Genomic DNA, 25818 nt, shown 5'->3' on the forward strand with positions numbered 1-25818 from the left:
GTCACACCTTTTTGCTTGAAGGGTAGCAGAAGCAATGCTCAAAACTATTGTCAAGTATAATTGAAATCTTAAAACAGAAATACCTTTGCCATGCCAACTATCATGGATTCTGAAAATTTTGGTCATGTGAAATCAAATTTGCACTTTCTCATGTTGCTTCTGGAAAGGCACACATGTTACAACTGACTTCCTCTGCACCACTCGTGTCCTAGTGACACTTGCCTTATCCACACACTGTAATCTCATTTAAAACCACTGAAGATGTACATACTGTACTCATTGTTTGTAATTCATTTGATTGCTAGAATCCTTATGATAGTTCTAAACTGACCCAAATTGGAAGCCTTCAAGCGAGTGCTTTGTCTGGCTACTGTCACTCTTTCATTATTTTCTTTTCCCTGGCTGTAATCCATATATAATGGGGCCAACGTGTTAATCTAGATTGGACAACCTTAGTGGTAGAGGGTGGCCAGGTGTAGTTCCTGTCCCCCCTCCCCTGCACAGAATGTGTGTACCTCATCAGTCTGCGTCTAGTGTTATCTCATAGGAAAATGTGCAGATGTTTCTGAAATATTTGCAAATCGCGTAACTTAAGCTGGATGTACCAGCCCGGTATTCTTGTAGTCACATGTTGTGAAACCAGCTCAACCCCACAGCCAGATTGGCCGGCACACCAGCCCTCATAGATACTCTGCCAGGCGGATTTGATCCAGGTCCAGTGCTCCTCATAGTACTGGAAGCAGTGTGCTTATGTGCACAGATTTCCAGGTTCGTCACCACTGTCACTGATAATAGTAATAGTTGCAAATTGGGCAGACAGTGGAAGAAATGGAAATTTGCATTGGCAGGCTGTGTGAAAGCTAGCAAAGAACTAGCTGTGATGAAAGTCTGCAACAGAAAGCTTCTCAAGGTACAGTAAACAAAGAATAAATACTGGAAAACTTTTCAGTACCAGAGTCAGGCTGCATGAAAAAGCATTGCATGGGCAGTGTTTGTTAAGACTAAAGGCAAAATAGATAGCAAAAAGATCTGGTCTTGGCTGACAAATGGAACCATAAAGAAGGAAAATGGACAGATGCTGGCTGCACAAGAACAAACCACTTGAACTAACACCATTGAAACCAAAATTGAGAAATCTGCAAAAGATAAAGTGCACACACTTCAGAAAAGAGGACAAAACATGTGATCATATTTTGAGAGCTGTTGCAAAAATATAATTCAGAACATTTACAAGCAGAGACACAATGATATGGCATGAATATTCCACAGGAACTTATGGCAAAACTATCAACTGCCTGTGGTAAGGAACTTGTGGGACCTCAAGTCAGAAAGAGATGTCAGAAACAAACATGCCAAAGTACTGTGGGATTTCAGTACACCAGGCATCACAATCATGCAGAAAATGTGGATCATTGACACTGCTGTAGCAGATCATTGCCGAATCAACAACAAATAACTTTTCAAATATACCAGGTACAAGGACTTGAAAACAGAACTACAGTGACTTTGGTGTAAACCAGTGAAAGTGCTCCTATTGATTGATTGTTTTTAAGCTTGGGAACCTGGTGTAAAGAAATCCACCTTTGGCTGGTATTGCGCAGTTGTCGGGCATGGCTCCTATGCCGACGAGGATGCTGGTTTTCTAACTTTGGAAGAAACCAGCAGTGGTTAATCCACCATGGGCCATAGCAAAACATTATACAATTATTCATGTGTACACTAATGTCCACAGAAAGAATGTGAACACAAAATATGGCATACTTTAAACTGAAATTACACTAGCACATCAGTAGCTTTGCACAATAAAAGGACATACTAACAATTCTCTATAACATGAAGCCAGGCAGTTTGCCAGGAACTTCACTAAAATTTACACAATGTGACTGGTTTAAAACTTTAAGGCAGTTAATGATGTATATTGCAGCTGTTATGCAACAATTTTTCTGCTGTGGTCTCCAGTGCCATGGTCATGAACTGTCAAATTTTGAAGTTGATAGCCAGTTTAGTTCTGGAGTTGTTATAGGAGAAAAACAGGCTGAAACAAATCACGAGGAGTTGTAACAAGACACCCCTTTTTAAGGTTCTTAGGGTCATTCTGGCTATCTGGTGCCTGGGAAGTGAGATATTACCTTTCTTAGAGAGTACTAAAGAATCGTAGAACTTAAGAAAAGATGATTTTATTTGAGTAACAGCAGAATGTGGGTCCCCTCAGGGGGCTCGCCACTCTGGCGGGTTCGTGCTTGGCTACCATGGGGCCCCAGCCTTCATAGCACTTTTTCCCTTCCGTGCTGCATGTCTATCCTCTTGCTATTCTTTTTGCCCTCCCTTGGGAACATGTCTGGGGTATTATTGGGAATGTTCTGCAGTCTGTCGCTGACCTGCAAACAGTCTCAACTTTCTTTTTTAGCTCCCATTTCCTTTCTTTGTTTCCCTTCTCTTCTTGTTCCTCTGCTTCGGCACTTGAGGATTGTTTTCTTCTTCCATCCTGGACACTCCAGAAGGCCGGCCCACGCGTATGACGCGTAAAAGGTGACTGGGTAATGTGTAATTCCCAGTCCCGGGTCGACAGGTAGAGTTCGCACCCCCTGGTACACACCAGGACCAGGGAGGGGTGATTGCCTGAGCTAACACTCCCAGATTGCCCATTGAATCCTTTGTCAGGTGTTTGGGAGGTGTGGCCTGAGGTGTGAACGATCATGTAAGGCGAGTGTGTCTCCTTGTGAAGGGGACACTCAGTTGGAAGAAGAGCACCATTGGAGACGCTGCCAATCGTGGGGTATTTCCTCGCTATGAGTCTCTCATCCTCTCCATTGACGTCGACTAAACGTAAACATAATAAGGCTACCAATTTAAAGACCCTTCCCACAGCTGTGGTTCCTTCTGGTATCACATACTGAATATGGTCAGTCCTTCGCCATGGTCAATCTGTTTATTGTTTAGCAAGGTGTTGCCATTGTTGGCCCTGTGAAATCCTGCTCTCGTTTACAGAATGACACTTTGCTGTTGGAGACGGATTTTGATTCTCAAGCACCACTACTACATGCTGCCGCACTTCTCAACAGCTACCCTGTTCGTGTCTAGGCACAAAGAACTTTGAATTCTTCCTGTGGTGTAATTTACACAAGGCTGCTTGATGGTCTAGCCGAGGCTGAAATACCATCTTACCTCTCTGTCATCCATTGTGTAATGAAAAGGTAGCTTCCTCCTTGGTGCCCACCCGCAATCTTTTCCTTACCTTTGATACTGTGGTGCTGCCGTCCAAGATGAAAGCAGGCTATGAAATCATCACAGTCTGGCTGTACATTCCAAATCCGATGCACTGCTACCAGTGTCATCAGTTCAATCACATTAGAACAACTTGTAGACACCCAGCCAAACGTCTGACCTGTGGCAGGAATGCACACAAAGGCGAATGTCCTCCCCTTCCTCCTCCTCCTCCTCCTCCTCACTGTATTAACTGCAATGGCGGCCACGCCGCCGCCTCTCGGGATTGTCCCATGCACCTAGATGACCGGGCAGTTAAGAGATTCGGGTAAATGAAAAAGTGCATTACCCAGTAGCTTGCAAGTTACTGGCTAGTTGCAAACCCTGTGTTCTCCTGGCTGGCACTTATAGTTGGGTTCTTGTTACCCCTCGCTCCATGAAGGACATGGCTACGCAGACATGTGACCTCAAATTTGGCTCTGAGGTTGTGAAGTCGCCCAGTGTCAAGGTAGCATTGCAGTCCCCTTGTCCCGCTCTGCAACAGACTGTCAAACTCACGCCTAAAGGGGTGAAGCTTACCCACTACACAACCGGCAGGCAGGAAAGGACAGGAGTAGTACTCCTGAGAAGACTTCCTCCACCCCTTGCAGCCAAACAACACCCCAAGTCTTCCTCTAACCAGAAGGGCTCGAAGAAGTCCGCTAAAGACAAACAGTCTTCTCCTTCACCAACTCGAAGATCCTGCTTGATGGTGTTGCCATGTGATCACTTAGCCTGGCCAGCCTCTGTCTTGCCGGGGCGCGCCACCAACCATTTCTCAGCATTGGACTTCACCTACCGACCCCACAAGTATGCCGATGCTTCTGTGGACCTCATGGAGCAGGTTCCTCCTGCTTATGTGCCCTGTAGTAGTGACTCCACTGGCTGTCCCTCTGCGGCCTCTTAGTTGACATCTCTACATTTCTTCCTCCTCGTGACTGTCCTCCAATGGAACATTTGCGGTCTTTGGTCCCATGAAGAGGATTTACGGGTGCTTCTATCATTGCAGCATTCCCTTGTATTCTGCCTTCACGAAACGAAATTGCGCCCTCAACACTGCTTTGAGCTTCTACATTACTTACCGGTTCGTTTTGAATTTCCCCCTGAGGTCTGCATCCCATCTCGTGGGGCATCATGCTGCTTATAAGGGATGACCTTCATAGTCAACCCATCTCTCTGACTACCTGTCTTTAAGCTGTTGCCGTTCGCCTTTTCCTCCCCACCCCCGCCCCCACCCCCAGACTTTCTCCCTCTCTACCATTTATGTACCTCTGTCCTTCGATGTCATCAGGGCAGACTTCCTTCAGCTTATTGGACAGCTACCTCTACCGTTTTTGCTACTAGGTGACTTTAATGCATGTCTTCCCCTTTGGGGTTCTCCCGGGACCTACCAGAGAGGTGCCCTTGTGGCTGACATTCTTAATCAACTCTTCTGCCTTAACACAGGTGCATCCACTTTCCTTTTTGACTCCTCACACACCTATTCCCATTTGGATCTTTCCTTTTGCACTGCCCAACTTGCCCATCGTCTTAAGTGGTCCATTCTTTCTGATGCCTACTCGAGCTACCATTTCCCGTGTACTCTCCGTATGTTGACTCCTACCCCAACCACATGAATGCCCAAGTGGCAGCTTACCAAGGCTGACTGGCAGCTTTACTCCTCCCTGGCGACCTTCGCAGAACAAGATTTCCTCAGTTGTGATGCCAGGTGGACTCTCTCACCAACATGATCCTTTTTGCTGCGAACGTTCCATTCCTCGCACTTCCTCTTTACCACGTTGTCCCAGTCCCTAGGTGGACTAAGGCGTGCCGTGATTCAATTCGCACACGAAGACGTGCTCCCTGCATTTTTAACCGCCACCCTACACTGCAAAACTGCATTCATTATAAACAGGTGCGTGCAAAGTACCGTAAGGTTCTTTAGGATAGCTAGTTGGATTTCCTTCACGAGATCTTTTAACAGTTTGACACCTTCCTCTGTTGTGTGGGCCAACCTCAGATGGCTCTCTGGAACCAAGATCCATTCCCCCATTTCTGGCCTGACAGTAGGTGCCAATGTCATTGTGGATTGTGTTGCTATCTCCAACAACTTGGGCCGCCATTTTGGAGAAGTTTTGAGCTCTTCCCACTATCACTCTGCCTTCATCCATCAGAAACGAGTGGAGGAGGCTCGGGCGGTACCCTTCTCTTCTCCGAATTGTGAGTGCTACAATGCTGCCTTCACCATGACGGAGCTAGATCATGCTCTCAGTTCATCCCAGTCTTCCGCCCCAGGGCCAGAAACTATCAACATTCAGATGTTGCAGCACCTCTCTCATGCGGGCAAGCACTTTCTGCTTAACATAATGAACTGACCCCCAAATCTCCCTGTGGCTCCGTGGGATAGAATAGGCCAAAGGTATTCCTGCCTGTCGTAAGAGGCGAGTAAAAAGAGTGTATGTGATAGTCCTCTAAAGGGTTTTACCTCCATTCTTCAAAATTTTCCCAAAGAGCGAGCAAATTCGGGAAGGGCGCCTTACAAGGTGCATCGTGTCTATCATGCATGGAGATCTTTAGCCCACATTCTCATCGTCACATTGCAGTCCTGCCCATTCTCCATCTCTTGGGCGAGGAGACCTTCCTGGGTGCATTTACCAACATGCACTATGCAGTGTTGATTTCTGTGTTTATGATGATCATGCACTTCTTTGCAACTGATATCCAGCACGGCAGCCAGTCCGTTGTGGTAGGACCACCATGTACCCTGTTGGTTGTAGCCCTCTGACCACACAGGGATCACTCTGCTGATGCCTGCGCTGTTAACTCCCCGCATATGCCAAGGAGTAGATGCCCACCCCGCAGAGGCATTGGGACTCCCAGCTATGGCCATCCTGCCAGGTGGCCTCTGGTGCACCTGGGTGGTGCCCGTGGGGAGGGCCCCTGGTTGGAGTGGGTGGTATCAGGGTGGATGACATGGGATGAAGTGTCGTCCATCATCTCTTGCTGGTGGTGAAACACCAGCAGTCTATAAGCAATCACAAGCTCAATTCAACGCACAGAAATAAGACCCCAAATCGTTCCCCTCCCTGGCAACACCATGGGAAGAACGTCAGGCTAAGGATGGCAGTGGATCTTATTCGCCCCCGTGCCTTGTATGTTTGAGAGCTGATGGGGAATCTTTCATGATGATCATGAAGTCTGTTTTTTTGTTGAGCATTTAGAGGACAAGTTTGGGGAGGTGGAGGGCTTGTCCAAAATAAATGGGTCAGTGTTGATCAAAGCAGCATCCTCCGCCCAATTGCGGGTTGCGGGAGTTACTCACTTATGACAAGCTGGGGGATTTTATGTAAACATCACGCCCCTTAACAGCTTAAATATTGTCCTGAGTATCATATTCTACAGAGGCCTTCTTTTGCAGTCTGACAATAAACTGTGCGCTAATTTAGAGCGGCAAGGTGTATGTTTCGCCCAGCGTGTCTACCGGGGTCCAAAAGGACAATCAGGTTGCTACTGGTGCCTTCAGCTTGGCCTTTGAGGGTGATACATTGCCCGAGAAGGTCAAGGTGATGGTCTACCGGTGTGACGTAAAGCCTTATATCCATCCCTTGATGTGGTGCTTTAAGTGCTGGAAGTTCGGTCGTATGTCTTCCTACTGTACTTCCAGCGTCACATGCCGGGATTGCGGATGCCCATCACATCCCAATACTCCATGTGCCCTGCCCCCTATCTGTGTCAACTGTGGAGAGCACCATTCGCCTTGCCCGCCTGACTGCAGGATTCTCAATAAAGAAAGGAAAATCGTGGAGTAAAAGACCCTGCACAGACTCACCTACACTGAGGCTAAGAGAAAATTTGAATGGTTGCATCCTGTGCATAAGACATCTTACAAAGCCACTGTGACAGTTCTGGCACCATCAGCTACGCCAACCCATGTCACCTCTCAGAGCCCGAAGACTACACCTGCCCCCTTGATGGTGGGGGGTGGGGGGGCATTTCCCTCCCTGTTGTTCCTGCACCAACAGCTCCCAACCATTGGGGATGTCTGTCCCCACTTCTAAGCCGGAAAAGCGTGTCGTCTTTGGATTATCTCACTAGGAAGGGGTCCCTAGGGTCACTCCCTTCCCAGATTTTTTGTAGTGGCAAAAAGACGACACCTGCCAGTGACAGAAGAGCCAAAAGCAGCTGTTCGTAGGGCTTCACACTCATCCTCAGTCCCGGAGACTGAGCCAGTGAAGTCCTCCCAGTCAGGGAAACTCAAAGAGCAGCGAGAGAAATCCAAAAAGAAAACCCTCTAAGACCAAGGAAATTGCGGTGGCACCCACACCACTGCTACCGACAAGCTCTGCAGCTGAGCATAGGATGGAGATTTTGGTGTCCGCTGAGGACCTAGATCTCGCCGGACCCTCAGACACAATGGATATAGACTGCTCAGGCAATAAATCAGTGGCAGCAGGTGACTGAGACATAAACTGCCTCATTGAATGTTCCATGCCTTCCCAGTCTCCTTATTTCACCCTCCAATGGAATTTCGGTGGGTTTTTCCACTGCCTGGCTAAAGCTATGTCAACTATTAAGCTTTACACCTGCTATCTGCATTGCCCTCCAGGAAACCTGGTTCCCAGTAATGCGGACCCCTGCCCTCTGCGGCTATATGGGATATTACAGGAACCATATGACTATAACAGAGTGTCAGGTGGAGTTTGCATTTATGTCCTAAACTCGGTCTGTAGTGAACATGTGCCCCTTCAAACCCCTCTTGAAGCTGTGGCTATCAGAATGACAATGCAGGACATAACTGTCTGCAGTGTATATCTTCGTCCAGATGGTGCAGTACTCCAGAATGTATTAGCTGCACTGATTGATCACCTCCCTAAACCTTTCCTACTTCTGGGAGATTTTAATGCCCATAACCCGTTGTGGGGTGGTACCATGCTTACTGGCTGAGGCTGAGATATCGAAACTTTACTGTCACAATTCGACCTCTGCCTCATAAATACTGTGGCCGCCACACATTTCAGCGTGGCTCATGGTAGTTACTCGGCTATTGATTTATCAATTTTCAGCCCAGCACTTCTCCCATATATCTACTGGAGAGCACATGATGACGTGTGGTAGTGACCACTTCCCCATCTTCCTGTCTCTGCTCCAGCGTCAGGCACACGAATGCCTGCCTAGATGAGCATTGAACACGGCAATTTGGGGAACTTTCACCTCTTTTGTCACCACTGAATCTCTCCCACACAGTAACATCGATGTGATGATCGAGCAGGTGACTAGCACAATTCTTTCTGCAGCAGAAAATGTGATCACTCGCTCTTTAGGGTGCCCGAGGCATAAGGCAGTCCCTTGGTGGTCACCGGAAGTTGCTGAAGCAATTAAGGAAAGACGGTGAGCTCTGCAGCAGCATAAACAGTACCCTTCCCTGGAGCACCTCATAGCCTTCAAACCGCTCTGTGCCTGTGTTTGCTACCTTATCAAACAACAGGAGGAGGATTGTTTGGAGAGGTATGTCTCCACCACTGGGTGCCACACGTCACCTTCCCAAATCTGGGCAAAGATCAAATGTCTTTTTGGGTACCAGGCCCCAACAGGTGTCCCTGGTGTTACCATAAATGGCGGGTTAACTACTGACGCAAATGCGATTGCCGAGCACTTTGCTTGAGCCTCTGTGTCAGAGAATTACCACCTAGCCTTTTGCACACTCAAACGGCAGCTGGAAGGGAATGTCCTCTCATTTACCACACACTGCAGTGAATCCTATAACGCCCCATTTATAGAGTGGGAGCTCCTCAGTGCCCTTGCACATTGCCCCAACACAGCTCCTGGGCCTGATTACATCCACAGCCGGATGATTAAACATCTCTCATCTGACTAAAAGTGACATCTTCGTGTCATCTTCAACTGGATCTGCTGCAATGATGTCTTTCCATCACAATGGTGGGATAGCACCATCATTCTGGTGCTCAAACCCAGTAAAAACCTGCTTGATGCAGATAACTATTGGCCCATCAGCCTCACCAATGTTCTTTGTAAGCTGCTGGTACGTATGGTATGTCGGAAGTTGGGTTGGGACGGGTCCTGGTGTCACGTGGTTTGCTGACTCCATGTCAGGGTGGATTCCACCAGGGTTGCTCTACCACTGATAATCTTGTGTCCATTGAGTCTGCCATCCAAACAGCCTTTTCCAGATGGGAACAGCTGGTTATCATCTTTTTTGACTTTACGTAAAGCATACGACACGACTTGGCGACATCATATCCTTGCCACATTGTATGAGGGTCTCCAGGGACCACTCCCGATTTTTATCCTAAACTTCCTGTCACTCTGTATTTTCCGTGTCCAAGTTGGTGACTCCCATAGTTCCATCCATATCCTGGAAATGGAATCCCGCAGGGCTCTGTATTGAGTATGTCTCTATTTTTAGTGGCCATTAATGGTCAGCAGTAGCTGCGGGGCCCTCCGCCTCACCTTCTCGGTATGTAGACGACTTCTGCATTTCACACTGCTGCTCCAGTACTGTTGTTGCTGAGCGACGCCTCCATGGAGCCATCCACCAGGCGCAGGCATGGGCTCTAGCCCATGGCTTCCAGTTTTCAGCTGCAAAGTCGTGTGTCATGCACTTCTGTCGGCATCGTACCGTTCATCCGGAACCTGCACTTTACCTTAATGACGATCCACACACTGTAGTGGAGACATATCTATTCCTAGAACTGGTTGCTCGATTGACTTGGCACCCTCATCTTCTTCAACTTAAGCAGAAGTGCTGGCAGCACCTCAATGACCTCCATTGCCTGAGCAACACCAATTGGGGTGCAGATTGCTGTACACTGCTGCAGCTCTACAGAGCCCTTGTCCAATCCCGACCTGAATATGGGAGTGTGGTATATGGTTCGGCAGTGCCTTCAGCATTGCATTTACTCAACACTGTGGGGTTTGATTAGCAACAGTAGCTTTTAGGACGACTCCGGTGACCACTACATCTACATACATACTCCGCAAGCCACCTGATGGTGTGTTGCGGAGGGTACCCTGAGTACCTCTTTCGGTTGTCCCTTCTATTCCAGTCACGTATTGTTCGTGGAAAGGAGGATTGTCGGTATGCTTCTGTGTGGGCTCTAATCTGTCTGATTTTATGCTCATGGTCTCTTCGCGAGATATACGTAGGAGGCAGCTATATACTGCTTGACTCTTCGGTGAAGCTATGTTCTCGAAACTTTAACAAAAGCCCGTACCGAGCTACTGAGCGTCTCTCCTGTAGAGTCCTCCACTGGAGTTTATCTATCATCTCCGTAACACTTTCGCGATTACTGAACGATCCTGCAACAAAGCGCGCCGCCCTCTGTTGGATCCTCTCTGTCCCCTCCATTAACCCTATCTGGTACCGATCCCACACTGCTGAGCAGTATTCAAGCAGTGGGCGAACTAGCGTACTGTAGCCTACTTCCTTTGTTTTCAGATTGCATTTCCTTAGGATTCTTCCACTGAATCTCAGTCTGGCATCAGTGTAGTGGTGGCACCAGTGTAGTGGTGAAGGCTGGTGTCCCTCCACTGCAGATCAGACATGTGCAACGGCTCGCCAGTTATTCACCACACATTCATAGTTCCCCTAAGCATCTGAATTACTGTCTCCTTTTCCCATCCGCGGCAGTCCGTCTCCCACATTGGCGGCCCAGATCGGGGCTAATGATTGGGGGTTCGCGTTGGTCCCTTGTCTTTGAACTGGTGTCCTTCCCTTTACCACTTCTACTTGCGGTCTGTTCAGGTATACGTCCATGGTGTACGCCTCGGCCGCAGCTTCGTCTGGACCTTTTGCATGGCCCGAAGGACTTCGGTAACCCCTCTGCTGTTACTTCATCTCGATTCTTGATGTGTTCCGGGGCTCTGAAGTGGTTTACACCGATAGATCAATGGTTGATGGTCATGTAAGCTTCGCATATGTTTGTGGAGGACATATTGAGCAGCACTCCTTGCCAGTTGGCTGCAGTGTTTTCACTGCAGAGCTGGCGGCCAGATCTCATGCTCTTGAGTACATCCACTCATGCCCTGGCGAGTCATTTCTCCTGTGTACTGACTCATTGAGCAGCCTACAAGCTATCGACCAGTGCTACCCTCGCCACCCTCTGGTAGCATCCATTCAGGAGGCCATCTACGCCCTGGAACAGTCCCGCCGTTCCATGGTGTTTGTGTGCACTCCAGGACACGTTGGAACCCCGGCAATGAACTTGCCGGCAGGCTGGCCAGACAGGCAACGCGGATACTGTTAGGCATCTTAAAAGCTGACCTGCATTCTGGGTTTTCCGGCTTTGGGAGATGGTTTGGCATAACAGCATGCACCACAAACTGCACGTCATTAAGGAGACTATGAATGTGTCGAAGTCTTCCATGCAGGCCTCTCGCAGGGAATCAGTTGTCCTCTGCTGGTTCCACATTGACCATACGTGACTAATGCACAGTTACCTACCCTGTCTGAAGGACCCAACTCTGTCGCTGTGGCTCCCAAATGACAGTCGTCCACCTCTTGTTGAACTACCCACTTTTAGCTGCTCCGCGGCAGACTTTTAACTTTCCCAGCACCCTGCCTTCAGTGTTGGGCGACAATGCGTTCCACAGCAGCTTTAGTTTTCCGTTTTATCCGTGAGAGTGGGTTTTATACTTCTATGTAGTTTTTAGTGCATTTCCTTTGTCCCTCTGTGTCCTCCACCCTAGTGCTTGTAGGGTGATTTTAATGTGTTGCAGAGTGGCTGGCTTTTCCTTTTTATTTTTGTGGTTGGGCAGCCACTGTAATCTACTTTCATGTTTTACTCTCTTCTGTTTCTAGCATTTCTCTGTTGTTTTCTTGTCTCCTTTTGTTCTTTTTAGTTTTCATTGCCTTCCATTCGTTCTTGTGGCTTTTCCTTTCTTTCCATTTTGTGTTATATGTTTCATCAGTTTTATTCTCACACTTGTGGCACTGTTTTATTAGGAACAAGGGACCGCTAACTTCGTAGGTTGGTCCCTTCTCCCGCCTTTAAACCGACCGACCAACATACAACCGCATATGGGCTTGAGAGCACAGTTCCTGGACACGGCCGTGAAGTCACTGTCATACCCATACCTAAGCCTGGTATGGACAATAATCTTCCTTCTAGCCACTGCCCCATCTCTCTTACCAGCTGTTTTTGCAAGGTGATGGAACATATGATTCATGCCCGGCTGGTGTGGTGGCTCGAATCTCACCATTTACTCACGAATGCACAGTGTGGATTTCGAGCACAGTCCTCTGCAGTTGACGATCTTGTTACTTTGTCCATCCATGTCATGAATGGTTTTCTGCGGAAATCCCAGCCTGTGGGCGTGTTTTTTGATTTGGAGAAGGCGCACACCACCTGCTGGAGAACTGATATCCTTCGTACTCTTTACACATGGGGCTCCCTTGGGTGCCTGCCCTGTTTTCTTCGGGCATTTTTACAAGACAGAGTTTTCAAGGTGTTTGTGGGTTCTGCCATGCTGGACACCTTTATTCAGGAAAATGGTGTGCCTCAGGATTCTGTAATTAGTGTCATCCTCTTTGCTATCGCCATTAACCCTATAATGGCCTGTCTCCCACCAAGTGTCTCCGGCTCCCTTTTCATTGATTTTGCTATGTATTGCAATTCTCCATGGCCCTGTCTTACTGACGGGCATCTTCAGTGCTGTCTTCGTCTTCACCCCTGGAGCATTTCCAATGACTTTCGCTTTTCCATCAACAAAACTGTCTGTATGAATTTCTCGCGGTGCAAATAGTTTCTCCCACCATCTCTACATCTTGGGCCTGTTGCCCTTCCGTTTGTTGATGCTACGAAATTCCTGGAGCTCATGCTCGATAGGAAACATCCTTGGTCCTCCCATGTCTCTTACTTGGCAGCCTGCTGTATGCAGTCCCTCAATCTCCTGTCTGTCCTCAATGGTACTTCTGGGGTCCTGATCGAACCACCCTCCTCTGTTTGTACTGGTCCCTTGTCTGTTCGAAACTCGACTATGGGTGCTTTGTTTATGGATCCACACACCCATCCCTTTTACACCGTCTCAAAACTGTCCATCATCCTGGCATCCGTTCGACCTATGGTCGGCTTTTACACTAGCCTGGTTTGAGAGTCTGTATGATGTACTGCCACTGTCCTACCCCCCGTGACTTTCTCCTCAGCAGGTATGCATGCTGTTTGTATGCCATGCATGGCCACCCCTCCTATGCCTCCTTCTTTGATGATTCCTTAGATCGTCAGTATGGGGCTCGTCCCTCTTCTCTGTTACATCCTGGAGTCTGCTTCTGCCACTTTCTATGGCGGCTTAACTTCATGCTACCTGTAGCTTTCCCCGTGGGTGTGAACCCTTCACCACCTTGGTTTCGTGAAGTGGCCCATGTTAACCGTGGCCTTCATTTGCTTCCTAAGGACGCTACTCCATCCTTGGTCTATTGCCTTCAGTTTCACGACCTTTGTATTGAACTTAGCGGTAGTGCATTTGTATACACTGATGGTTCTTGGACTGACTGTGGGGTTGGATGTGCCTTCATCATTGGTGCCAGTATCTTTCAATATTGACATCCAGCCCACTCCTTAGTATTCACAGCCAAGCTTTTCGCCTTGTATCTGGCCACAGAGTATATCTGGCGACACAGCCTTCCCAATTGTGTCCTCTGTTCACTGACTCAGTGCCCTTGAAAGACTGCTCATCCCTTAGTGCAGCGGTTCTAGGAAAACTGCCACTTGCTTACTCTTGGTGGAGCCAATGTCATGTATCTGTGGGTCCCTGGTCATGTTGATCTGCCAGGAAACGAAGCTGCTGACATAGCTGCCACGGCTGCAGTCCTCATATCTCAGCCTGTGAGTACCTCTATTCCCTCCAATGATTTCTGCGTTACTGTCTGTCAGGTGGTGACCCTTTGGCATTGCCAATGGTTCTCCCTTCACGGGAATAAGCTTAGGCTTATTAAGCCTCTCCTGGCGCCTTGGCCGATCTCCTCTCGGCACTCCCGCCTGTAGGAGATTATTTTAACTTGGCTGTGTGTTGTGTACTGTGTTCTATTCTGTCCATTGGGACTGACGTATAGTCGTTTTCACCGTCTCTATGTTAGTATTCTATAGTTTAGACTTCGGCGCATATGACGTCAGTTCCCCCCCCCCCCCCCCCATTTCGCCTCCCCCCCCCCCCCCCCTGGGCATTACATGCTTGCAGTGCAGGATCATCTCTAGTTTTGTAAGTTGTTTAGAATGTGTTCTTTCTAATGAAACTGGGTTAAAAGAATGAACAAGGTTATCTGTTGTGTAAAAGTGGGCTAAAAAGCCCATTTTTGGTGTTTTTTAAAAAATCATTGACTTTGCCATCAGTTTGTAAACTATTGGAAAGCAGTAGGAGAATTAAATATTTTATTCTAACATCTCCTGTTAAGTTATTATGTGCAGAGTTTCACATTTATCCCGTGATTACTTCTGGAGATATAAAAAGCTACACTCCCCCATATTTTTCAAGTGTCTGTTTTTTACAGCTGACTTTGCTTCAAATTATTAATATGAAAATTGCTTCAGAAATGTTTTATTTTGCTTAAGAGGCTGCAGAGAGTTGTACAAGATGGCCTAGTTTCCTTTATTTCAAGGAAATACTGTCAGATGTACTATGTCTCAAAGTTCCTGAAAATTCAGGGGGGTGCACTTTTGAAAGTGCTTTTGGAAGTATTAAATTTGTGATTGCAGAACTCTACCAATTTTACCAATGAACATGTCCGAATGATCATGCAAAATTTTTATTTAAATCCACAATGACCATGCAGGAACCCAGTTAAAGCTTCAATTTAACATAGCTTTAACCTTGTATAAAATCTTCTCAGTATTCAAACTAATTACCATGCTTGCAGAGGCTTTTAAGCAGTCCACCTCACACTCTGTAAGTGAATAGAATGGGAATAGACCCTAATCTGCTTCAGTGGGAAGGACCTTCTGCCATACACTCCACATTATTGTGCAGAATATTGGTGTAAATGCAGAATTTCCTTTCTGTGGTAACTATTCAATAAATTAACTAGTATTACTATTATTGTAGATAGCATATGGGTATCTAAAATTTAAAATATAAAAACAAGCTGTAGATTCAAATACACAATTTACTTTTGAATTGTAACTGGGCAAATTAAGTTACAGTGAGGATACATTTCCTGAGGTGGCTTCTTTGTTCCATTAGCCCATATCTGCAGATTTCTGGTTCTTAGTTTTGCCATTAGATAACAAATGTGGGATTTGACAGTCTTTCTCTGGCTGTGTGTGACATGGGAGTTACTGATGACATGTCTCAAAATAAACGTGTTGAACATACCAAAACAGTTACGCAGCATTTAATAATTTTTATTGTTATTGTAATTCTATGGAAGATGTTTACATGAGTTTATAATTTGTCCTGCATAGTGTCTATTTCAGACTACAGGTCTAGACTGACCACTCTGTCAAACTGTAGTGAAAGCTGATGAACAGACGGAAAAAGATGATTGGAATGAGAAAGTTAGCAAAGATTGCAAAGTGTATGTTGTTAAATGGAAAGAACAAATGTCTTTTTCTCTTTTGTGTTGGTACTGGTCCATAGGCTGTAGGTAAAAGGGGCTTAAAGGATTTTGTCACAATGCTTTCTACGTGCTTTGAAAGCCTTACTTGGGTTAGAAAGTCAAAATTGAATTCATACAGTTCATTCAATTGAAATAGTCTGAACAATTGCAATAAAGCTTATCACTTGCTTAACTGACACATTTTTGTATACTAAGAAATTGGTGACAGAATCCACCAACTATTAAGTACTGAATTACAAACTGTAGAGTTAGCTTTCAGAATGTGTAGGTAAACAACATAGAGCTGTAAGTTTTTGGAAAACTAACTAAAAACTACTTTTTCAGATTACAGGTTGCAAAATGGCGAGCTGAAAGACAGGCAAGGCTTGCAGCCAAAATCGTAAGGAAGCAGGGAAAAAATGAGGTACCCCCTGCTGTTCTTGGAATTTCAGCATACAATGTTTCTCTTGATATAACTGGAAATACAACAAATTCGAACCTTGATTCAAAGGACAACAAAAAGCCTTGTGAGTATAAATACAAAATAGTAGTCTGTTAGTGCAGTTGAAGTAAATGTGAAATAAAATTGCCAACACAGTGGTAGTGTAAAAAGATATAGTTGAGGTCCAAGGAAAACTTGATAACATAATACAACACTTTGTACACCAGTGTAGTGTAAGTGTGTAAAGTACCAAAAATTCTGGAAAAGTATTTGTGGCAGGAGATTTAATGACTGACATTAAATTACAAATCTGGAAAAATATTAGACACTTAACAATGTCATGTTCATTAAGATTTGAAACTGTTACTTGGTGCTGGTTCTTGTGAGATTCAATGAATGTTTTTGAAACTTTGTCTAAATCTGATGGACTTGAGTGATTTCTAAAATGTTGTGTTGTCATTGTTAAATAACTAAGATGAAAGAAGCTGTAAACCTCTGGACTTTGTTAGTATTGTTATGCAGCAGCTGATTAATATTCATTCCAGTAGTTTGAAGTTTTGGGACATAATTCCAATTGGCTTTTTGTCTTGGAGGTAATCTTGATCACTTAAACAACTGAGTGTCTAACAACGCCATATTGCACTGATTCAGATGTAGCTTTGTCCCAGATATCCAAAATTTAGAAGGGCTGCATTAGGTATCAGGGCATACAAATGGTGAGTGCTGGAACAGATCTACATCTACACTTTGCAAGCCACTTCATTGTACGTGGCTGCAGTGTTTTCACTGCAGAGCTGACTCCCATATCTCGTGCTCTTGAGCACATCTGCTCACACCCAGGCGAGTTGTTTCTCCTGTGTACTGATTCCTTGAGCAGCCTACAAGCTATCGACCAGTGCTACTTTCATCATCCTTTGATAGCGACCATCTAGGAGTCCATCTATGCCCTTGAATGGCCCAGATGTTCAGTGATGTTTGTCTGGACCCCAGGTCATGCCGGAATCCCAGGCAACGAACTTGCTGACAGGCTAATCAAACAGGCTACACGGAAACAGCTCGTGGAGATTGGCTTCTCTGAAACTGACCTGTGTTCAGTATTTCGCTGCAAGGTTTTGCGGCTTTGGGAGACTGAATGACAAAACCTCAGTATGCACGAGCTGTGTGCCATTAAAGAAACTACAAATGTGTGGAACACCTCCATGCGCACCTCTTACAGGGACTGTGGTCCTCTGTCGGCTCCGCATTGGCCATACGTGGCTAACGCATGGTTACCTCCTCCGTCACTGTGGCTCACGAGTGACAGTTGTCCATCTCTGGCTGGAGTGCCCACTTTTAGCCGCTCTCCAATAGACCTTTAACTTTCCCAGCACACTACCTTTGGTGTTGGGTGACAATGTCTCAACAGCAGCTTTAGTTTTAAGTTTTATTCGTGAGGGTGAGTTTTATCATTTGCTCTAAGTCTTAGCACATGTCCTTTGTCTCTGTGTGTCCTCCATCCTAGAGTTTGCAGGGTGGAGGTTTTAATGTGTTGCAGAGAGGCTGGTTTTTCCTATTTGTCCTCATGGTCAGCCAGCCATGGTAACCTGCTCTCTTGTTTTAACCTCTTTCACCTGTTTCTTGTGTCTTTGTGGTTTCTTGTGTCTTTGTGGTTTCTTGTGTCTTTGTGGTTTCTTGTGTCTTTGTGGTTTCTTGTGTCTTTGTGGTTTCTTGTGTCTTTGTGGTTTCTTGTGTCTTTGTGGTTTCTTGTGTCTTTGTGGTTTCTTGTGTCTTTGTGGTTTCTTGTGTCTTTGTGGTTTCTTGTGTCTTTGTGGTTTCTTGTGTCTTTGTGGTTTCTTGTGTCTTTGTGGTTTCTTGTGTCTTTGTGGTTTCTTGTGTCTTTGTGGTTTCTTGTGTCTTTGTGGTTTCTTGTGTCTTTGTGGTTTCTTGTGTCTTTGTGGTTTCTTGTGTCTTTGTGGTTTCTTGTGTCTTTGTGGTTTCTTGTGTCTTTGTGGTTTCTTGTGTCTTTGTGGTTTCTTGTGTCTTTGTGGTTTCTTGTGTCTTTGTGGTTTCTTGTGTCTTTGTGGTTTCTTGTGTCTTTGTGGTTTCTTGTGTCTTTGTGGTTTCTTGTGTCTGTGTGGTTTCTTGTGTCTGTGTGGTTTCTTGTGTCTGTGTGGTTTCTTGTGTCTGTGTGGTTTCGTGTCCCTTTTTGTCCATTTGTTTGTTGCCCTTCAGTCATTGTTGTGGTTTTTCTTTTCATTCTGTTTTGTACTGTAAGTCTCATTCTTATTCTCAACCTTGTCTTGTTTCCTTCGGAACAAGGGATTGATGACCTTGTAGTTTGATCACTTCCCCCTCTTTTAAACCAACAAACCAATCTATTGTACATGAGGTTTCTTCAAACCAGTGTTAGTGAATTTTCGTTATTCCATTCACTTACCTAATATTAGAAAATTGTCTATCTAAATGACTCAGTGCTGACCCTGATTGTATTCTTGCAACCTATGCATGATCTGCAGTGATGTTAAGGAACTTTACAAAATCTCCTCCTTCGTATATTGGTTCTTTAAATTTATCGAAAAAATGTTTTACCAAGAGCAAAATCGCCATTCTTTAAAATTTCTGTATTTCTTCACCAAGCAAACAAAGTATGTTCTCGACTATGCTTGTGTATCATCTTGATTATTGAAGCTGAAAATTCCCTGTGAACTAAGTCATGCCAGTGTCCTCTCATACTTAAATGATGTTTATTGCTGCTGTTATTTCATGTCCTTTCCTGCAGAATATTTTTGCCTTGTTGCAGGACACATTTGAGTGTCATCTGCCACAGTTTTTTACTTTACTCTTAACAAACTGCATTTCCACACTTCAGACACTTCTCTATGTGGTAAATAACCTCTCATTGATAGTAAACCTACTTTCTGTTTGCTTCTGTAGCTATGCTATTACATACAGCCACCCCTCTCATGTGTATTTGTTAGTAAATCTGATCGCCAACTTCATTGGTCTTTTACCTTTGTTTCAGAAGTTCCTATAGGTTTCTTCCCTAAATGCCAGTCCACTATTTTGCAGCAATAGAAATTGGTAAGTAGGGTGGCATCATTCGCTCTGTTTGGACACTCATTAATAAGCCTTGAAGAGTATTATATTTGACATCTCTCTCTCACTGCTCTTTTAAAAAGTTGCTTTTCTTCCATACATATCTAGCTCAGCCTGCTTAAGCTTCAGTTCGTGCTTCCCAGGTATTTAGTCAGAACTTCTCCGTATATCATGACTACGTTTTTAACCATTCTTCAAAAAACTTTCTTACCAGTGATAAGTCATTATTATTTAAAGGTCTCATCTGAGAACCTACTAAGTCTCATCTTCACTCACAGCCCATGAACACAGGTAGCATATGCTTGCTTTTCATGCAGTACATCACTAGCTGAGACATTAATGTGTATATTAAGCTATTTCTCCTGCAATTCATGAAGATCTTTCCTGCCAGTTATTTAAGAACATGCTTTATCACTTTAGGAATTCCATACACCAAACTTTGCCTCACTCTTTCAGTTGCTCATGGAATATGTTTTACATTACCTGGGTAACCTGCCATCTGTGTAATCAGAAATGATTCTCTGTCCGTACATGATGTGTAGGCTGCAAAATTGACTTGAACTATTGGATTTCACAATCTGTAGTGTATTTCCCCAGCTTGTGCCTACTATGCAGACGCATCCAGTTCTAATAGAAGGGGCTCTTCCCAAGATCTAACATCTAAAACTAGTAACCTTCTGTTTCCACCCGAAACACACCCAGTATGACACATCCTCCTCCAGACAAAAATGCATAATTATGTTGGATAACTGAATATTCTGTAATTGAATTCTTTCACTAAATGCACCTGCAAATACATAAAACTTTAAATAATTTTAGAAAGTTAAGTCAGGTCTTACAAGGATGAAAGTACAGGATGGTCTCATAATATACAAACATCTTTGCACCTAGATATGGTCTTCATTGATGGAGTTGGTATAGGAAAAGAAAATTTGTATAATACTTATGTTGCTTAGTATTCTACAGCTACATCTATCCTCTGGAAACCACTGTCCCATGGTACAAGCTGTTAGGGTTTATTTATTTATTTATTTACACATCAAATTCCGTAGAACCAAATTGAGGAGCAAATCTCAAAGGTCATGGAACATGTCAGTACACGAACTTACAACATAAAAGTAATAACAGACAAAAATAAAATTTTATGGACCCAAAGAAGTCAAGCCATAAGTTTAAGTAAATGCAATCAACAATTTAACATAAGAATCAGCTTAATTTTTCAAGGAACTCAACAGAATATGAGAGACCCATGAGGAAACTCTTCAGTCTAGATTTGGAAGTGCATGGATTACTGCTAAGATTTTTGAATTCTTGTGGTAGCTTATTGAAAATGGGTGCAGCAATATACCGCACACCTGTCTGCACAAGAGTTAAGGAAGTCGGATCCAAATGCAGGTTGGATTTGTGCTGAGTATTGATTGAGTGAAAGCTGCTTATTCTTGGAATAAGTTGATATTGTTAACAAGAAACGACAGTAAAGAATATATATATATATATATATTCTGTTACAAGTGGGGCACTTTTGGGGTTCTTCTGTGAGAGGTTCTGGGTTTGAGGGGATGAGGAAGTGGCTCTGGTTATCTGCTTCTGTACCAGGTTGGGAGGGTAGTTGCGGGATGCGAAAGCTCAGGCTTGTCTGACATTTGGCATTACTCCCAAAGGCCTCACACTTAAAGTTCCCATCTCTGGCTGCAATCCTTCTTTCCATCAGTCCTTATACCAGTTCCAAACAGCACAATCCATAGCCCTCACCCGCCTAATCCTTCACCTATACATCGACTCGGCCAATGAACACACCCGTCAACTCCTATCCCAAATCAAAGTCCTCAGTCTTTCCTCTCCCACATCCACACCGGTTGTACATAGCATCCTCCTACAGGCCAACCGCAAATTAGAACAACATGCCACCCTCCACCTAAAAAAAACTATCCAATCTCCTGGTTTCCCACCTCCGGAAAGGCAACTCACTCACCCTCCACAACCTTTCCAACAAACCTCAACCTCCTCTCATTGTACACAGACCCAGTCTCTCCCATCTACTCAATCTCCCACTTCCAGCTCCACTCCCCCCAACACCTCAAAATTCTAGTCAACACAATCTGGAACCACAACACCCCAATTCAGTAGTTAACCTTTCCTCCACACCCCTCTCCCAATCCGAAACCTCTGTCCTATCCAAAGGCCTCACCTTCAGCCCCACTCCCAGGTTCAACCAAACTGCCCTTGTCAAAGATTTACTGTCCTACACTCGTAGTCTCTGCTGGAAATATCACTTTGCCACGAAAAAAAAAAAATCCTGATCCCACTCCTAATGATCAAACTCCCCAAGACACTATCCAAATTGAACCCTGCCTGCAACAGTTCAGTCCTCCATGACAGCGGGACCCACCTCCTCTTCCTCAAAATCACCCTCTCCAAACCTTCCAGGAATTTCTCACTTCCAGCCTTGCCTCTCAATCTTTCTTGAAAAACCTTAATCCTACTCCCAACATCACCACTGCCGAAGCCCAGGCTATCCGTGATCTGAAAGCTGACCGATCCATCATCATTCTTCCGGCTGACAAGGGTTCCACGACCGTGGTACTTGATCGTCGGGAGTATGTGGCTGAGGGACTGTGTCAGCTTTCAGACAACTCTACATACAAAGTTTGCCAAGGTAACCCCATTCCTGATGTCCAGGCGGAGCTTCAAGGAATCCTAAGAACCTTAGGCCCCCTACAAAACCTTTCACCTGACTCCATCAAACTCCTGACCCCACCGACACCTCGCACTCCTACCTTCTACCTACTTCCTAAAATTCACAAACCCAAACATCCTGGCGGCCCCATTGTAGCTGGTTACCAAGCCCCCACAGAACGTATCTCTGCCTACGCAGATCAACACCTTCAACCCATTACATGCAGTCTCCCATCGTTCATCAAAGACACAAACAACTTTTTCGAACGCCTGGAATCCGTACTCAGTCTGTTATCCCTGGAAACCATCCTTGTAACCATTGATGCCACTTCCCTATACACGAATATCCCGCACGTCCAGGGCCTCACTGCAATGGAGCACTTCCTTTCACGCCGATCACCTGCCACCCTACCTAAAACCTCTTTCCTCGTCACCTTAGCCAGCTTCATCCTGACCCACAACTTCTTCAGTTTTGAAGGCCAGACATACCAACAATTAAAGGGAACAGCCATGGGTACCAGGATGGCCCCCTCGTATGCCAACCTATTTATGGGTCGCTTAGAGGAAGCCTTCTTGGTTACCCAAGCCTGCCAACCCAAAGTTTGGTACAGATTTATTGATGACATCTTCATGATCTGGATTCACAGTGAACAACTACTCCAGAAATCCTCTCCAACCTCAACTCCTTTGGTTCCATCAGATTCACCTGGTCCTACTCCAAATCCCATGCCACTTTCCTAGACGTTGACCTCCATCTGTCCAATGGCCAGCTTCACACATCCGTCCACATCAAAACCACCAACAAGCAACAGTACCTCCATTATGACAGCTGCCACCCATTCCATATCAAACGGTCCCTTCCCTACACCCTAGGCCTTCGTGGCAAACGAATCTCCTCCAGTCCTGAATCCCTGGACCATTACACCAACAACCTGAAAACAGCTTTCGCATCCCGCAACTACCCTCCCAACCTGGTACAGAAGCAGATAACCAGAGCCACTTCCTCATCTCCTCAAACCCAGAACCTCTCACAGAAGAACCCCAAAAGTGCCCCACTTGTGACAGAATACTTCCCGGGACTGGATCAGACCTTGAATGTGGCTCTCCAGCAGGGATACGACTTCCTAAAATCCTGCCCCGAAATGAGATCCATCCTTCATGAAATCCTCCCCACTCCACCAAGTGTCTTTCCGCCGTCCACCTAACCTTCGCAACCTCTTGGTTCATCCCTATGAAATCCCCAAACCACCTTCCCTACCCTCTGGCTCCTACCCTTGCAACTGCCCCCGGTGTAAAACCTGTCCTATGCACCCTCCCACCACCACCTACTCCAGTCCTGTAACCCGGAAGGTGTACACGATCAAAGGGAGAGCCACGTGTGAAAGCACCCACGTGATTTACCAACTGACCTGCCTGCACTGTGACACTTTCTGTGTGGGAATGACCAGCAACAAACTGTCCATTCGCATGAATGGACACAGGCAGACAGTGTTTGTTGGTAATGAGGATCACCCTGTGGCTAAACATGCCTTGATGCACGGCCAGCACATCTTGGCACAGTGTTACACCGTCAGAGTTATCTGGATACTTCCCACCACCAACACCAACCTATCCGAACTCCGGAGATGGAACTCGCCCTTCAGTATATCCTCTCTTCTCGATATCTGCCAGGCCTCAACCTCCGCTAATTTCAAGTTGCCGCCGCTCATACCTCACCTGTCTTTCAACAACTTCTTTGCCTCTGTACTTCCGCCTCGACTTACATCTCTGCCCTTACTCTTTGCCTTTAAATATGTCTGCTTGTGTGTGTGTGTGCGCGTGTGTGTGTGTGTGCGCGTGTGTGTGTGTGTGCGCGCGTGTGTGTGTGTGCGCGTGCGTCCTTTTTTTCCCCTAAGGGAAATCTTTCCGCTCCCGGGATTGGAATGACTCTTTACCCTCTCCCTTAAAACCCAATCCTTTCGTCTTTCCCTCTCCTTCCTGAAGAAGCAACCATCGGTTGCAAAAGCTAGTAATTCTGTGTGTGTGTTTGTGTTTTGTTCATTGTGCCTGTCTGCCGGCGCTTTCCCGCTTGGTAAGTCTTGGAATCTTTGTTTTTAATATATTTTTCCCATGTGGAAGTTTCTTTCTATTATATATATATATATATATATATATATATATATATATATATATATATATATACCCAGAGTAGTGAACAGGGGTTGACAAGAGGTTTGTGAACTTACGCTACTTATTGCCCTAACTGCCCATTTCTGAACCAAAAATATCGTTTTTGAACAGGAAGAGTTACCCAAAATATAATATTGACACCAGCGAATAAAAATTAACAAAGTAGGCTAATTTTCATGTTGAATGATCACTTACTTCAGATACTGTTTGAATGGTAAAAATGGCACCATTAAGTCTTCAAACAAGATCCTGAATGCGACTTTCCACAACAGTTTACTGTCTGAGCACCTAGAAATTTGAACTGTCCAGTTTCACTAATCATAGGCCCATTTTGTGAAATTAAAATTTTGTGTTTTGTTGAATTGTGTGTTAGAAGCTGCAAAAACTGAGTCTTACTGTGATTTAGCGTTAGTTCTTCTACAAGCCATGAACTTAAGTCATGAACTGCAATATATTTGAAACCGATCCAATGTTGCACGCATCAGCTTTTACTACCAAACTAGTGTCATCAGAAACATTTTAGAATTACTCATAATACTAGAGCATATATCATTTACATAAATGAGGAACAGGGAGTGACCTCAACACAAGAGGTGAACCAATTGCAAGCTAGTCTCCGTATTCCATAATGGTCCAACTTCTGAAGCAATATTTTGTGATCTACACAATCGAATGCCTTAGTTAAATAAAAAAAATGCAGTGTGTTCTAATCCTTTTGTTAGCCCATCCAATACTTCACAGAGGAAAGAGAATATAGTGTTTTCAGTTCTTAAACAACTTCTAAAGCTGAACTGTACATTGATAGAAAATTGTGTGGACTAAAATCATCAGTTATCCTTACATACACAGCCTTTTCAATAACTTTAGCAAACACTGATGGCATAGAAATATTTCTAAAATTGTCTATGTTGTTCCTTTTCTACCTTTTTATAAAGTGGTGTTACTGCCGAGTACTTCACTCATTTAGGAAACTGACCATTACTAGAGGAAAAATTACAAATATGGCTAAATACAGGGCAAGCATGTGCGGCACAGTACTTTAATATTCTGCTAGGCACTTCATCATATCCATAAGAGTCCTTAGTCTTCAGTGATTTAATTATTGACTCAGTCTCCCCTTTCTCTGTATCACAGAGGAGTATTACAAACATCAATCTGAGAAAGACATTTGCCAAAAGATTTATTGATTCCCTGTAGAGACTAAATTTTTATTTAATTTACCAGCAATACTCAGAAAATGATTGTTAAATACTGTACATATATCTGATTTATCAGTAACAGCAATATTTTTACTATAAGTGTCCATGTGTCTCTGAGTGAAACAGTGATGATGTTCAGACATGGAGGAGATACAGAGAGACAGGAACTGCCGATGACATGTCTCGCTCAGGTCTGCTACCTACGGATTATGGTTCGAAGGAACCCTGACAGCAACACCACCATGTTGAATAACACTTTTCATGCAGCCACAGGGCATAGTGTTAAGATTCACTGTGCACAGTAGGCTGCATGAAGTGAAACTTCACTCCCGACCGGGCGAGGTCCATCTTTGCAACCACGACACCATGCAGGCGGTACAGATTGGCCCAACAACATGCCGACTGGATTGCTCAGGATTGGCGTCCGGTTCTCCTTACTGATGACTGTCGCATATGCCTTCAACCAGACAATTGTCGGAGACGTGTTT

General features: G+C 45.0%; 1 protein-coding gene across 1 annotated transcript in view; it reads left to right on the plus strand.

The window, feature by feature from the left end:
- Positions 1-25818, plus strand: part of LOC126266629 (uncharacterized) — a 115812-nt gene that overhangs the window by 12133 nt on the left and 77861 nt on the right. The window contains exon 4 of the mRNA XM_049970988.1: positions 16115-16296. Within this exon, the coding sequence (XP_049826945.1) occupies positions 16115-16296 (182 nt within the window). The remainder of the gene's footprint in view (positions 1-16114; positions 16297-25818) is intronic.

Source organism: Schistocerca gregaria, chromosome 4, assembly GCF_023897955.1.
Source record: "Schistocerca gregaria isolate iqSchGreg1 chromosome 4, iqSchGreg1.2, whole genome shotgun sequence".
NCBI classification, from domain to species: domain Eukaryota; kingdom Metazoa; phylum Arthropoda; class Insecta; order Orthoptera; family Acrididae; genus Schistocerca; species Schistocerca gregaria.